The sequence below is a fragment of the Schistocerca piceifrons genome, chromosome X, assembly GCF_021461385.2.
Source record: "Schistocerca piceifrons isolate TAMUIC-IGC-003096 chromosome X, iqSchPice1.1, whole genome shotgun sequence".
In the NCBI taxonomy this organism is placed as follows: Eukaryota; Metazoa; Arthropoda; class Insecta; order Orthoptera; family Acrididae; genus Schistocerca; species Schistocerca piceifrons.
Window position 1 is genome coordinate 575313606 of NC_060149.1, and position 14890 is coordinate 575328495.

Below are 14890 nucleotides of genomic sequence, written 5' to 3' on the forward strand. Positions count from 1 at the left end.
ATTAACTATAAAAAAAGGATGTACTGTCATCCTGGCCTTTTGAAGACTTCTTCCTTCCCAGATGTTCTGAACATTAATTTAAATGTCCGAAATAAAGTTGACCTTCCATCAGAATCACATTATGACCATTTGTTACGTGCAACATTCACAGATGTGCTTACAGTGCATACTACTTTGTCCTTTTGGCTTTTTTCCCTTGCCGCCTAACAAATTTTCTCTCTTGCAATTGAGTGTTTCATTAATTGCATTTAAGTTAGCCATGTATATGAAAATAGTTATATTATCAGAATCTGTACACCGTCCAGCAGTTTCTGTTCATAAACATGGTTGCTTCTCTGCGTCAGACCTTCTCGTACCTCTTCTAGTGGAGCTCTTTCTCTCTCCTGATGAAAACTACATGCATACCTACTTTTTCATCATGAACATACTTTAAAAATCCTTATTTGGTTTTGTATTCCAGTAGTCCTTTTGCCTTCCCCATTAGATCACACATCTGCTGATACATGTCTGTGGTATAAGGGCATGCTGGAAAGTAATACCTCCGAATTTTTTATGTGGAAACTTTTAAAGCATTTTAAATAAAACAAAGGTTAGTAATATTCTGCATCTGAATTCTTCATGTCTACATATTTATTTCTTGACATAGTCACCCTGGCAACGAACACATTAGTCCCAACGTTAGACTAATTTGTTGATACCATCAATCTAGAATGTTTGACTTTGTTGAAAGAGCAACCACCTCATCTCTGCTTGTACCACTTAATCACCATCCAAGTTAAGTCCTCAAAAGTGTTCTTTAAGTTTTGGAAACAAATGACAATTAAGTGGGGCCAAGTTGGTACTAAATGGAGGATGACTGATGACTCGGTCCAAATTGTTGGATTGTTGCAGAAGTCACAGTGCTTGTGTGTGGTTTGGCGCTGTCATGTTGAAGGAGAGAATGTTCCATGTGTGGATGAACTCTGTGAATTTTAATCTGGATTACAGCACACTGTTTCTCACACACTGACATAGTTACGTTACACACCACCATGTTACATGCTACAGTTCAGAGGCATGTACCGGCAGAGGGCTGCAAATGTGTAGACACTAAGAATAAAGACGTAGAATGCTAGTAATATTTGTTTAATTTAAAAAGCTTTACGAGTTTTTACACAAAAAAACCTTTGAGGCATTGCTTTTCGCACACCCTCGTACATCACCTTTATCGGCCACAGAGAATTAATTATTAAATATAAAGCTTGTCATTTGTTTTGTCATGTAAAATACATTACTCACTGTTTTCTTTCTTTGTTTTAAAATTTGTTTGGCCTCATGGTAACAAATTATAAATGGACTCAATGTAATGTGAATCTGTTTATAAAAAGTGTTTGTGTTATTCTTGTATATTCTTGTGTGTACATGAAGATAAAAGAAAAATTTGGATTTTGAAGGTCTTCATATTAAAATCTTTTGCTCTTTGCTACCACTTAATTGTGTGCAGGTATTCGTTAGTCAGCTTGGAATAGTCAAAATTTTTTTCATTAAGTAAATATTGTACAAAGGAGATTGTTATGTTTCAAGCAAACCAGATGTGCAGAGAGAAAAATGAAACTGAATAAATCCTCTTTTGTTTTCCAGGGCCTTGAACACGCATTAACTGATCCAAACAAGCAATATCGTGACAAAGTAAATGCCCTGTTATCAGCCTGGGAACATGTTTGTGCACTGCTACAAAATTCCACTGCAGAAGTCAAAAATAGTATGATCCAATGGATAGTCAGGTCTGTTTCCAACACATTCATTGAGGCGTAGCAGACTGTATTGTTAACTGCTCTGTTTTTATTTGTGTACTATGTTGCTGGTGGAAGATAATCTTTTCAGGTAATTTTTGACAACTGCCTTGCAGTGTGTGATAAATAAGCATCCTTAAAAATGTAGGGGCAGAGATGAAGAGTCAGATCCCAGACAAAAGTGTGTGTTGTGAAAAGGCAGGCTAGTTATGAGATGATATACCAGCCATCAGTGTTATATTCATACCTTCTCTTTCGTTAATGCCATTATTTCAATCTTTTATATTTGATTTTTACTTTCTATGTGTTTAATATTTGAATTTTGTTAATATTTTTCACTTATTTGTTGCCCTTTATCATGCACTTCCCTGTGTCTCCTGAAATTGCATTGTATGTAAGAGCTAAAGGTATGATTTGTTTAATTATCTCATTAATTTGGGCAATTTGCACTTTATTCCAGTTAGAAAAAGTAGATATATCCTGTCCAAGATTGATGAATATGAATAAAGCATATTCAATCTCATTTAATTGCGTGGCATTTATGTTGAATTATCTTTATGCTGATTAAGTAACTCCTTCCTACCATCTTTAATAGATTTAATTTTTCTAATAACAGTAAGTTTTATAATTTATTTTTTGAATAATTGGTTGTATTCATGCGCAGTAATCATTCATTAGTCATAAAAATAGGTAGTGCACATTTCGTGGTGCCATTTTGTACAGGTTTGCAAACACTTTCTTTAGTTTACTAAACTTTAGGTGTGGGTGCAGTTTATTTTGTGATATTGATTCCAGAGGTCTGAAAGTGTTTTTCTCCATCCAGCAGTTATTAAACATATGTCATTTATTTTGGTGGACAATAGAATTCTTTATATTTTTATGTAAATTTAATTCTTTCATTGTTCTGTGGTATTTACAGAATGCTAATTCCACTGGCAAGAGTTGTTTACAGAACAATTGTCATACTTAGATTAAGCATTTTTCACAGGAGTGAAACTCCCATTTATGTCGGCCAGTAGCTATTGCTCCCCCTTATTTGTTCCATGTAATTACATTAATTTTATTGGATTGTTCTGTAATATGATAGCTGTTTGAAAAATTCATAGATAACCTAATGGTGCTAGTAATACGTTTAATACTGTATGCACCTTAGCAAAAGGCAGTGGTTTCCCTACTGGTTGCTCCTTCCTCTAAATAGATTATTATTATTATTATTATTACTGTTATTATCAGTAGTAGTAGTAGTAGTAGTAGTAGTAGTATTTGTTCTGCCCGTAAGACTAGTTCATTATGGCAAGTTGAGCATTCTCCAGTCCTCCTGGTTTTCCTCGACCCTTTTTGTATCATCAGTTAACTGCTACCTGCTTCTTCCTCTTTGTTTCTTATCCCAGCGACCGTAACTTCTAGTTTCTTCACGCATAGTGTCCTAACCATTTGTCCCCAGTATTTCTTTTCTCATTCATCCTGTGTAACAAAACTTCATTCCCTATTATACATGTCCATTACACTCTTCCTGTTCTTCTCCAGATACACATCTCATAATCCTCTTTATATGTATACACCACAATGTCCTTGTTATGGAGCAATACAGGGTAATGCTCCATACAAAACTCTTCTGTAATGTATTCCTTGTCTGTTTATTTAATAGTCTGTAGAAAATACTACTACTGTAAAACATTTCTTCCACAATAGCCACCCTTGTTTTCATGCCATCTTACTAGTTATTTTACATACTAGATACCTAACTCTTATCAACTTCTTCAGTTAACTGATCTCAAATTTTCATTTTTATTTTCCTTGAGTGCCTAATAAAAATAGTTGGCTTAGCCTTTTGAACATTTTATTGTCATTCTATCTTCCTTGTAGCTGCTGTTCATTTCTTTTAACATATTGTTGATTGACTTTTCATTTGCATGTAGTAATAAAGTGTTGTCAGCAAATCTTATACATTTCGCTATCTATTGTCACAACACTCTTTTTTTTAACTGAATTATCTAAATAGATATTAAATCTTTCTAATGTCTCATTTCCTACCTTTACTTTTACTTTTACTTGTTGTGGTGTTGTGCTTATTAGTCGCTTTTCTTTCCAATTAACTCCAATCTGCTCCAGGATAACCAAAAGTTTAGCCCATCAAACTTTGTCAAAGACTTTTCTACAAGTCAACAAAAATGACATGAACTTTTTTCTAGGTATCACTTTACAAATATTTGTAACAGTCCAGTTCCACCTATTGTACCTTTCACACTACTGGAGCTGAACTGTTCTTCATCCCATTCCCTCTCAACTTTTGGTTGCAATCATCTATCCATTATTTGTAGTAGCATTTTTGCCGAATGAGATCTCAGGCTTAATGTCCTATATTCTGTATATTTCATGCCATTAATTTTCATTAGTACTTGCAGCATTATCGTATTTGTGTAGTCATCTGCCCACTACTCATCTCTGTGATAAATGTTACTGCACAGTTACAGTATTTCTACCTTCCCTTGGCTTGAGCCTTTGATTCCATCTGCACAAGTTCCTTCTCCACAGTTCCTTTTCATTGGTGCCAGCTCAACTTCTTCGTAATGATTTGAAATCATTTGTCTTCTTTGAACAGTTCTTTTTCATCCTGTATTTACAAAGCATCTGGAGGACTTTTTGCAGCATAAAATTCTTCTAAGTACCTGTCCCAGTCATTCATTATTTCATTAACATTCTCATCTTTTATCATCCACATAGTATTCCCCTTTCGCTTTCTGAAGTTCAAGTTATTTGTCTCAGTATGTCACATCATTCCTCCCTTGCTTTGTAGTTTTTAAATTTCTTCACAGTTCTGTTGTAGCCATTCTGCTCTAATTTTATCAGCTTCAAATTTGGTTAAGAACTCGTGTGTTGCGGAAGGTGTTTTAATATTTCTTTTTATCCACCCCCTCCCCCCTCCCAACCCCCCACTCATCTTATTAATCGTTTCACAGTTACCTATGGTTTCTTAATATAACTCTTCTCCTGAAGACCATTTATTTCTTGTGCTGCTTCGTACATACCCAAGTATAAGATGACCCTGGATAGAAGACTCCCCCCTCCGCCCACATTGAGGTATAGGCTCCTGGGGAAAATTTATTTTTAACCTAATCTGACTGGTCAAAATTACAAACTGTTTTATTGTTACCAAGTATCTCCCTTATCCATTGTAAGCTTACACCATTTATTGATTGTCTACATTTGTCAATAAAAGGGGAAATAAAATGAAATGGTTTTCCTTACTTAGCATTTTCACTATCTTGCACATCACTATCTTCATTTGTAAGCCTACTGGAATTTTTTCCTTCAGTATGTCACCTTCTGGCCCACTTGAGATTCTGCATCAGACAGTTAGGATCCACTGGCCCCACATGGGTACTGAGGGTTTCTTTAACTTCTCATCTGGAGTGGTTGAAGAAGCCACTCAGTATGAAGCTGTCACAGGTGATCTTTAAAAGGTCTGTTCACAACAATGCTGATGACTTGAAGTTGAGGTCAACCACTAGGCATTATAACTAGGTCTGTGTTGTTATTTGCTATCAGATCCTTAACATTCTGGGTGAGGTGTCCTCTGAAAGAATCCAGCATCCAGCACCAACATTTTCCTTCTGTTAAGCAAGCCCTACACTCAGTTTTTGTTTAGGTATTTTTTTCCTGTGAAGAATCTTATAAGGGGCCGAAGGAGCTGCCAGTGCACCCAGTATTACTGTTATTCTGACCTTTTCATTGCCAGAAATCCTTATATGAATGCTTTTCATGCCTGTCACCTTGACAGTAACATTTGACTGCATATCAAAATAAACAGACATTTGATAGATATTGCCTCTATGCCCTAGCAGATAGTTTGGATTATATGATGCTAAGCTGCAAGTAGTTTTTCATCATATACCATGAGAAGCTGCTGAGGTGGCACAGTTTTGCATCATAATGTAAGCCCTGTTGTCTTCTTCATCCTCACACATCAATCTTATCTCAGTGCTTTCATTTAGGTAACCTCTCAAGTGATCGGGAAGCTTTCATTGCATTTCTCTTCCATGTACTGAACAACTTGGTGCTCCAAATTGTATAACCTCCCCTGCTATGGTCCCCTGAAAGTTTGGTGTGTGGAACTGGCATTCTTTAATTTATTCTTCATCTTGATGCCATCTACAAACATTCACTTCAGTGACACAAAATTTTTTTCCTGCTGCACAGTTGTTTGTGACCTGTGCTTCATGAGTCGCCATTAACTTAAAACTAGCATTCTACTGTCTTCATGAACAAGTTGGTAACTGCGAACTTGCAGACCCATGTTTCTCAACTGAGTCACAGCTGTATTTTGCATCCATTGTTAGTTGCTTCAGTTTACATTTCTTACAGCACTGACAATATAAGCATACTGAGTGACAACAATGTTGTGTTCTCGTGGTGCGCTACAGCTGAATTAGCAGAAATTGTACAACGTAGGATTAACATTGTAGCAAACCTTGAAAATTAACCATGTGGTAGAGCGGTGGCAGCTTTAGGGGCTCCAAACACGAGTGATGGAAATAGTGACATATTAGGAAAAAAACAGCCAAATGTTTTTGACAAGCAAGGATATAAATGTCACTGCTGATCATGAGCTTGTGATATTAGGTTCTTGTCTAATCACAGTTTGTGAAGGCTTAGCATTGCTTTTTACAATAGTGTTTACGTTGAGGTGATAAAAGTCGTGGGATACCTCTTAATATTGTGTCAGACCTCCTTTTGCCAAGTTTAGTGCAGCAACTTGATGTGGCATAGACTAAACAAGTGTTGGAAGTCCCCTGGAGAAATATTGAGCCATGCTGGCTCTATAGCTGTCCATAATTGCAAAAGTGTTGCCAGTGCAGGATTTCGTGCACAGACTAACCTCTCAATTATGTCCCATAAATGTTCGATAGGATTCATGTCAGGCAATCTGGGCAGCCAAATCATTTGCTCAAACCGTCCAGAATGTTCTTCAAACTGAAAAATTCCATCATTGTACGGGAACACAAAATCCATTTATGGCTGAAAATGGTCTCCAAGTAACCGAACGTAATCATTTCCATTCAATGATCCGTTCATTTGGGCTGGAGGACCCAATCCATTCCATGTACACACAGCTCTCACCATTATAGAGCCATCAGGTTGCAGAGTGCATTGTTGACAACTTTGGTCGATATCTCTGTGGGGTCTGCACCACACTAGAACCCGACCATCAACCCATATCAACTGAAATTGGGACTCATCTGACCAGGCCATGGTTTTCCAGTCACCTCGTGTCCAACTGATATTGTCACAAGCTCAGGAGAGGCGCTGTAGGTGATGTCATGCTGCCAGCAAAGGCAGTTATGTCAGTTGTCTGCTGCCATAGCCAATTAATGGCAAATTTCACCACACTGCCCTATCAGATACATTCATCATATGTCCCACATTGATTACTGTGCTTATTTCATGTGGTGTTGCTTGTCTGTTAGCTCTGACAACTGCAAGCAAATGCCACTGGCACTCTGCCGTTAAGTGAAGGCCGTTGGCCGCTGCATTGTCCATGGTGAGAGGTAATGAGTGAAATTTTGTATTCTCAGCACACTCTTGATGCTGTTCCTCTCATAATATTGAATTCCATAACAATTTTCGAAATGGACTGTCCCATGTGTCTAGCTCCAACTATCGTTCTGTGTTCAGAGTTAATTCCTGTTGTGCTGCGGCCACAATCATCGTGTTGGAAACCGTTTTAAATGAATAACCTAAGTACAAATGACAACTCTGTCAATGCAATGTCCTTTCATACCCTGTGCAGGTAATGCTACCGCCATCTGTATATGTTCATATTGCTATCCCATGACTTTTGTCACCTCATTGTATATGTTAATTTGAGACATTAATTTCATTTGTGTCATCATATTGTCTGCTAATGCTGTATGAATCTTGAAGGTATTTTAAGTCCATCTTTGCAGCTACAAGATTACGTGCATTTTGTCACCAAACGTGTTTTGTTTGATTGAAACAAAACATCATCCATGGTATGTAGTAAAAGATATTTACAATGTGGCCTGCTTTTTAAATCAAAAAGCATTTCATTACGAAAGATGCTGATTTTACTTATTGTGTTTTATGTTCAATTTTTGTTCATGTCAGGAAACAACAGCTGCTTCCACATTTTTTAGCTATTCCTTCATTTGGTACTGTTGATTCCAGCCTTCCACCACATTGCTTTGTGGTGCTGTGTTTGGGTTGGGTTTTACATCAAGAAATGCTTAGTTCTGTAAAGAATGTGGGATTAGGCCAGTAACAACATGCCAAACAAAGGAATACCTCAAAAATGTGCAAGCAGATGTTTACTGATGTGAGCGAAAATCTGACATAAAATACCATAAGTAAAATCAACATCTTTTGGAGCAAACTGTTTTTCAATTTAGGAAGCAAGCGATATTGTAAATCTTTCATTGCAGATCACTGGTAATGTTTTATTTCAATAAAATAAAACAGATTGGGTGACAAAATATGTGTTTTGTTGTAGTTGCAGAGACTGATTTAAAATACCTTCAATATGAGATGTTAAGGGTCTGTATTATACATGCTGCTTGTGTAATATTCTATGAAACAGTTACCTGAAAAGATGGTGTCTCCTGTTCAGTGATTGGCCAACACAAGCAAATCAAGCTGCTGGCATCTTGATTTCATGGCTTATGAAGCTAACATATGTCATACTGAAAGGTTTTTGTATTTATACTTGCATATTATGAAACTATGCAGTTCCAATGATACACCGCATTAAACATCTCTCCAAAACACATTGTTTTTAGTACAGTTTGTTGTGCTAAACTGACAGGAAGTGCTGCTTTGGTATATAAAACCTTTATCTAATTGATTACTCAACGTAAAAACAGTGGCATCAGCAGCAGTTGTTTAATCTGGGAATTTGGGATGACTGTATTTTTTGAATGACAAAAATGAGAAAAAACCTCATCATATAATCGAGTAAATACAGTGCAGTTTTTCAATGAAATCCAATTGTTACTGCTGTCTTATACGTAACTCATTTCTCATAGGTTTTTTTTTCCTTTTCCATTTACTTTCCTCACTTACTCCTTTTTTAAGTCGTTTCACATTAATTTTTTTTTCAGCTCAATAATTATTTTTCCTACTAAAGGACACGGTCTGAATTGTTATCGGCTCCTCGTAATGTCTCAGCATTTTTCAAACAATTTCTAAATATTTTCTGTATCAGAACATCTGGCATGTGTTTGCATCAATTGGACCATTGCAAGTGTGTGTTCTCCTGTATTGTCCATACAGAGTTTTTCCAGTAATGAAGCAGTTTCTTTTCCAAAAGTGTACCAAGAGCTCTCCTCTCATTCTTTTTTCCTAATCCATAGCTTCCCATAATCTTTCATCGTGGCTTTCACATACTACTGCATTCCAGTTACTCAGTACTATTAACCATGCCCACATTTTTTTATTTGTCTTATTATATCCTCTGTGTTCGCATAGTTTTCATTTACTTCATTAGGCTGTCTGCTGTTTGGCAAGTATGTTAGTATTACCACAAGAGTTTTCTTCCTTCTTTTGATTTTCACTGCTATCAACCTTTCATGGACATATCTCACTGATGTCATTTTTTCATTGACGTGTAGGTCTAATGTTTTGCCAACAGCACAAATTCCTTTACATTTTCCTCCTTAGTCAAATACTTTGAATTTATGACTTATCTATTCTCTATTCTGTTCCCATCATATTTCAGAGATTCCCATTATATCCACTCTCATTTCCTCCTCCACATTCTCCAACTTCTCCACTTGCCAGAGGGTCTTAATATCCCCTGTTCTTCTTCTTAATCATGATTTCTTCCCTATTTAGGTGGGTTGTTCCTCAGCGTCTCCCACCCAGACATCTGAATGGCAATATATTTTATGCCCAGAATTAATTTTTACTGTGGAGTTGCAGTTTTCCAGCTGGTACATTTACGGGCGGCTGTGGCACCCAAATGCCTTTTAACACCAAACACTTGTGGTCTTTGAACAGATTGAATGTCATAGAAAACTTGGCAAGGCAGAAAAGAGGTATAGGGAGATTGCAAAGAAAATAGTGTGGGTGTAGATTTTGGTAGATGGTTTAAGCTTGAGTGAACGGGAGAGACGGAAAAGATAAAACTAAAGAAATGGAGACTTGGATAGAGGTGTGCATACATTTGGACAATTAGGGCTGTGTGCAAATGTGGCAGGGAAGATCTGTTTGTTGCGTAAGTTTGGAGGAGAGTACACATCTATGAAGGCGGAGGATATGCTGTGGCAGAGGTAAGGTTCAGTGTTCGCATCGGTTCAGTTTTAGTCACAGAGTTGTGTGGCAGGAAAGTTTTTCTACTGCAGGGAGCAGAAGAAAGAGAGTAGATCTTTGACAGTACAGCAAGATTGAATTTGCGTATAGGGCTGAAGGTGAGACTGTGGAAAGGACATTCTGCAGGATTGAGTTTCTTAGTGCATAGACTGACAGCTGTGTTTTGCATATGTTTATATTCTGGGCTTCTACAATGTTGGGAGGGAGTTTTAGGGGGTCGATACATGTTGAAGAGGCAGCAGTAGGAAGTGGTGATGTGATATGTGGTGTACTCTTCCATTTGCTAGAGAGCAGGTACTTCAGTTTAGGAAATACAGTATAAGACGGAAGACACCAGGTGTAATAGTATAAAACTGGACTGCCCCTATAGATGGTGCTAGCTGCCAACTGCTTACTGTAACGGCTGTCAACTGATGTCGGAACATAGTAACCCAAGTTTCATACATTGGTATCTCTTTCAAACCTGTAAACATGTCGAGTTTTGTGCCTACTACGAACTACGATTTGTGGACAGCATTGGTTTTCTGTTATCATGTGAAGAAAACTGCTGAAGAATTGTCAAAGCTTTTGGTGAACACGTACTTGGGAAAATAGTGTGTTTCGAGTGGTTCAAAAAATTCAGAAGTGGTGATTTTGACACGAGAAATGACAAGCACAGGAAACCACTGAAAAACTTGAAAGACAACGGATTGCAGGTCTTATTGGATGAAGATGATACTCAAACTCAATAGGAACTCACAGAACAATTAAATGTGACACAGAAAGCCATTTCCTTTCAGTTGAAAGCAATGGGAAAGATACAGAAGGTGGGAAAATGGGTTCCTCATGAACTGAAAGAAAGATAGCAAACAAATCGAAAGACCACTTGTGAAATGCTGCTTGCCAGATGCAAAAGAAAGTTGTTTCTCCATCGAATAGCGGCAGGTGATGAAAAATGGATATATTTTGAGAACCCTAAGCATTGTAAATCATGGGTGTATCCAGACAAACCATAGACATCCACTGCAAAACCAAATCACTTTGGAAAGATGACAGTGCTCTGTGTTTGGTGGGATCAGAAGGGTTTCATCTATTGTGAGCTGCTAAAACCTGGTGAAAATGTGAACACTGATCTCCACCAACAGCAAATGATTGATTTAAATCAAGCATTATGTGAAAAATGACGGGAATACGGAAAAAGGCAACACAAAGTCATTGAGGCATTCAGTTGTGAAGTACTAAGGCATGTGGTTTATTCTCTTATTCTCCAGACTTGGCTCCATTCAATTATCACTGGGACACACTGTCACTGAAAAACACTTCAATTCATACGAAAATGGCTCGCTGACTGGTTCACTTCATAAGAAGAACTACTGTTGGCTTTTTTTATGTATAAATAGCAATGGTGATTATTGTGAATAAATATTGTTTATCAGTTTCAGACAACAGTCGTGTAATTATTGCAACCAAATTCCAGTTTCATACGTCTACACCTGGTAAACATAAATAGGTATGTGGAAAACTGAAAGGGATGGGAAATGGAAATTGTACTGTGGACTGTAGGATAGCTTGTAATGTGAGAATATTTGACAGTATGTTTGTATTGATCCATCCAGTGTATGAAATATCTTACACCACATATATCCTCAACCCCTTGCCACATAGGTCATATCCCTGTGAAAAGCCCAGTTGCAAGACCAGTCCTGTGCATCCACCCAAAACATAGTGTTTCAGTATCTATGAGGGCATGTCCTACCTCATCAGAGTTGTACCATATGTCTGCTGTCGTGACTTTTGCACATGCTTTTATATGGCCATAACCATCAACCTGCTATCCACCTGAATGAATGGTTACCACCAGATGGTATCAAGATCGAAGTTGGCCACAGCTTCAAAGCATAACCACTGAGCACAACATGCTCAACTTCATTTGCTGTTTCATAGAATATGCTAATTGGGTCGTTCCTCACTCCTCTTTGCTATGATGCTGTCACCCCTCTTTGCTATGATGCTGCAATTCTTTTGACATCAGTCTCTGCTGGGCCTTGTCCGACACCCATCTACAGGGTGATTCAAAAAGAATACCACAACTTTAAAAATGTGTATTTAATGAAAGAAACATAATATAACCTTCTGTTGTACATAATTACAAAGAGTATTTAAAAAGGTTTTTTTCACTCAAAAACAAGTTCAGTGATGTTCAATATGGCCCCCTCCAGACACACGAGCAATATCAACCCGATACTCCAACTCGTTCCACCCTCTCTGTAGCATATCAGGCGTAACAGTTTGGATAGCTGCTGTTATTTCTCGTTTCAAATCATCAATGGTGACTGGGAGAGGTGGCCGAAACCCCATATCCTTAACATACCCCCATAAGAAAAAATCTCAGGGGGTAAGATCAGGGCTTCTTGGAGGCCAGTGATGAAGTGCTCTGTCACGGGCTGCCTGGCGGCTGATCCATCGCCTCAGGTAGTTGACGTTCAGGTAGTTACGGACAGATAAGTGCCAATGTGGTGGCGCTCCATCCTGCTGAAATATGAATTGTTGTGCTTCTTGTTTATGAGCTGAGGGAACAGCCAATTCTCTAACATCTCCAGATACTGTAGTCCAGTTACAATAGCACCTTCGAAGAAAAAGGGACCAAAAACTTTAGTCAACAGCGCCTCAATCGAACAAATGTACAACTAAATGAAACTCTATAGCTCCCTTAATTCGCTGACAGATAGTGCTTAGCTCTGCCTTTTGTTGTTGCAGAGTTTTAAATTCCTAAAGTTGTGGTATTCTTTTTGAATCACCCTGTATATTCATTAGGATTGGTAGGGTAGATGGAAGGGGAAGGGGGTGGGGTGGCGGGACAAATCACTCAACACCATGACTAGAAGGACTCATTTATTTTGAAGTAGAAGGGAGGCAAAGCAAAAGATGTTGGTGAGAATATTATTAGATGCAAAAGTACATCAGTGACCCATGTTCCAGTTAATCAGATAATTAGAGGCTTGGATAGATTGAACATTTAATATGGGTTATGAGAACAAATGAATTTTTTTTTTAATGGGAAGAATAGTGCAATTAAAGAAAAGTGAATAGAAATAAAGGAGGAATTGTGAAATAAATAAAAATGGGGAAACAAAAAATAGAAGAAATGTGGGAGAGCAGTAAATAAGTAAATGATAAACTGTACATTTTTTAAAAAATTTCACGCATTTACTGTTCTCTTTTTCTTCTTCTTCTTCTTCTTCTACTACTACTACTACTACTACTACTACTACTCTACTTGTACTTCTCTGTCTATACAGTTCTTGTATAATCTCTGAATGGAAGCTGGCACAGTGCTTACATTGCTTCCTCTACTCTTCCCTGTACCCTATCTGATCAATCTGATCCCAACCAATTCTCTGAATCCTTAGGAAGGAATCTTTATTATGACAGCTAGGAGTACAGTAGTCCATTTATCTCTGTCAGTTTAGCAGTTTTCTGCATTTAATTTCCTTTTTGTAAAAGAAATTTGAGGTTATTCACAACTATCCATTCATATCCCAGCACATGTAGAACAATCTAATAGCCAATACCATGAAGCTGTTGTGTACACATGGTTCCGTGCTGTTGTGTATACTGCCATGCTGAATGCAAAAATACCAAAATTTGTCAAGAAGTGTTAGATATTTCCTCTGACGATGAATTTGGGCATTTCACAGTAAAAGTTTCTATTTAGAAGATAGAAATAGAGCCTCCAACCCTACTTTATCCCTCACCATCATAGTTACGCCTGAGCTACATCTCTAGCAAAAGAACAAGCATCTGCGTACATAAACAGAAGAGGTATATGAAAGGTCTACAGCTCTGTGTTCTTACAAAGAGACAATAGACAGTTAAAATAATAAAATGCATTGCTGCTACAGTGAGGCACTGGAAGTTTTCGGAGTTCCGTTTATGTCATTGTGTTCATTCCATTCCTTCACTTCTACTTTTATTTTCAATTTGACTCATTGTTATTACTAAAAAAAAACACTTTTTCTCTTTCATTTCCTGTATTTTCACATGCTCATCACTATTATTCTTCATACTCTAAATTGCATTGCACTCTTAAATCAACATCTGGAATTGCTTTGTTTAACATTGTTTCCTTCTCTGAAACTTGTCAAGCCTGTTGATTGTACCTTGGTCTGTGCTTTTATAGTACTACCTTAGCCTTGGTGTGTCATTTTCACTTCCATACAAAGTAATCCAAACATTAGGTCCAAAATGCACAAAATTTATTCTTCTAATAGAAAACCGCTATGCCATAAATGGTCTTTGTTCTGATATGTTAAAAAAAGGTTGCATGAAGGGGAGTCAGCTCACATGTTATGAGTGATGTTTAACATGTGTGACTCTCTGCACAAATGGCCCATAAGAAAACTGTAAAAGTTCTTCCAAATTTCGCCACTAGCTACATATAAAAATCTGTGACTAACTAATATTCGTGCATTTTTTATATATTGCAGTATAGTAAAAAAAAAACAAAGCAGGACCTCACACGTCTAAAACATTACGAAAAAATGGAATAATACAAAGAAATAAACACTTCGAAAAGAATCATTTCCCAAAATGCATTGTGTAAAAATAAATGAAAAGAAAATCATGACTGGTTGCAGAAAGTTATTTATAAACACACCCATTGTATTCACAGTTTCAGGCTTTCAACAAAACCATTTATATTGGACAAAATCAGAACTTAACTACTGACAAAGGTTAAGTCCTTAACTCATTATCTTGATTTCAATAGTTATGTGTACATCCTGTGTTGTACTTTCCAAGCATTACTTGAT

The 14890-nt window shown here is 37.3% G+C and overlaps 1 protein-coding gene across 1 annotated transcript in view; it reads left to right on the top strand.

Annotated features, from left to right (window-relative positions):
• LOC124723208 overlaps positions 1-14890 on the top strand; it is a 150921-nt gene that overhangs the window by 121291 nt on the left and 14740 nt on the right. Inside the window, exon 2 of the mRNA XM_047248397.1 lies at positions 1621-1763. Coding sequence (XP_047104353.1) covers positions 1621-1763 — 143 coding nt within the window. The remainder of the gene's footprint in view (positions 1-1620; positions 1764-14890) is intronic.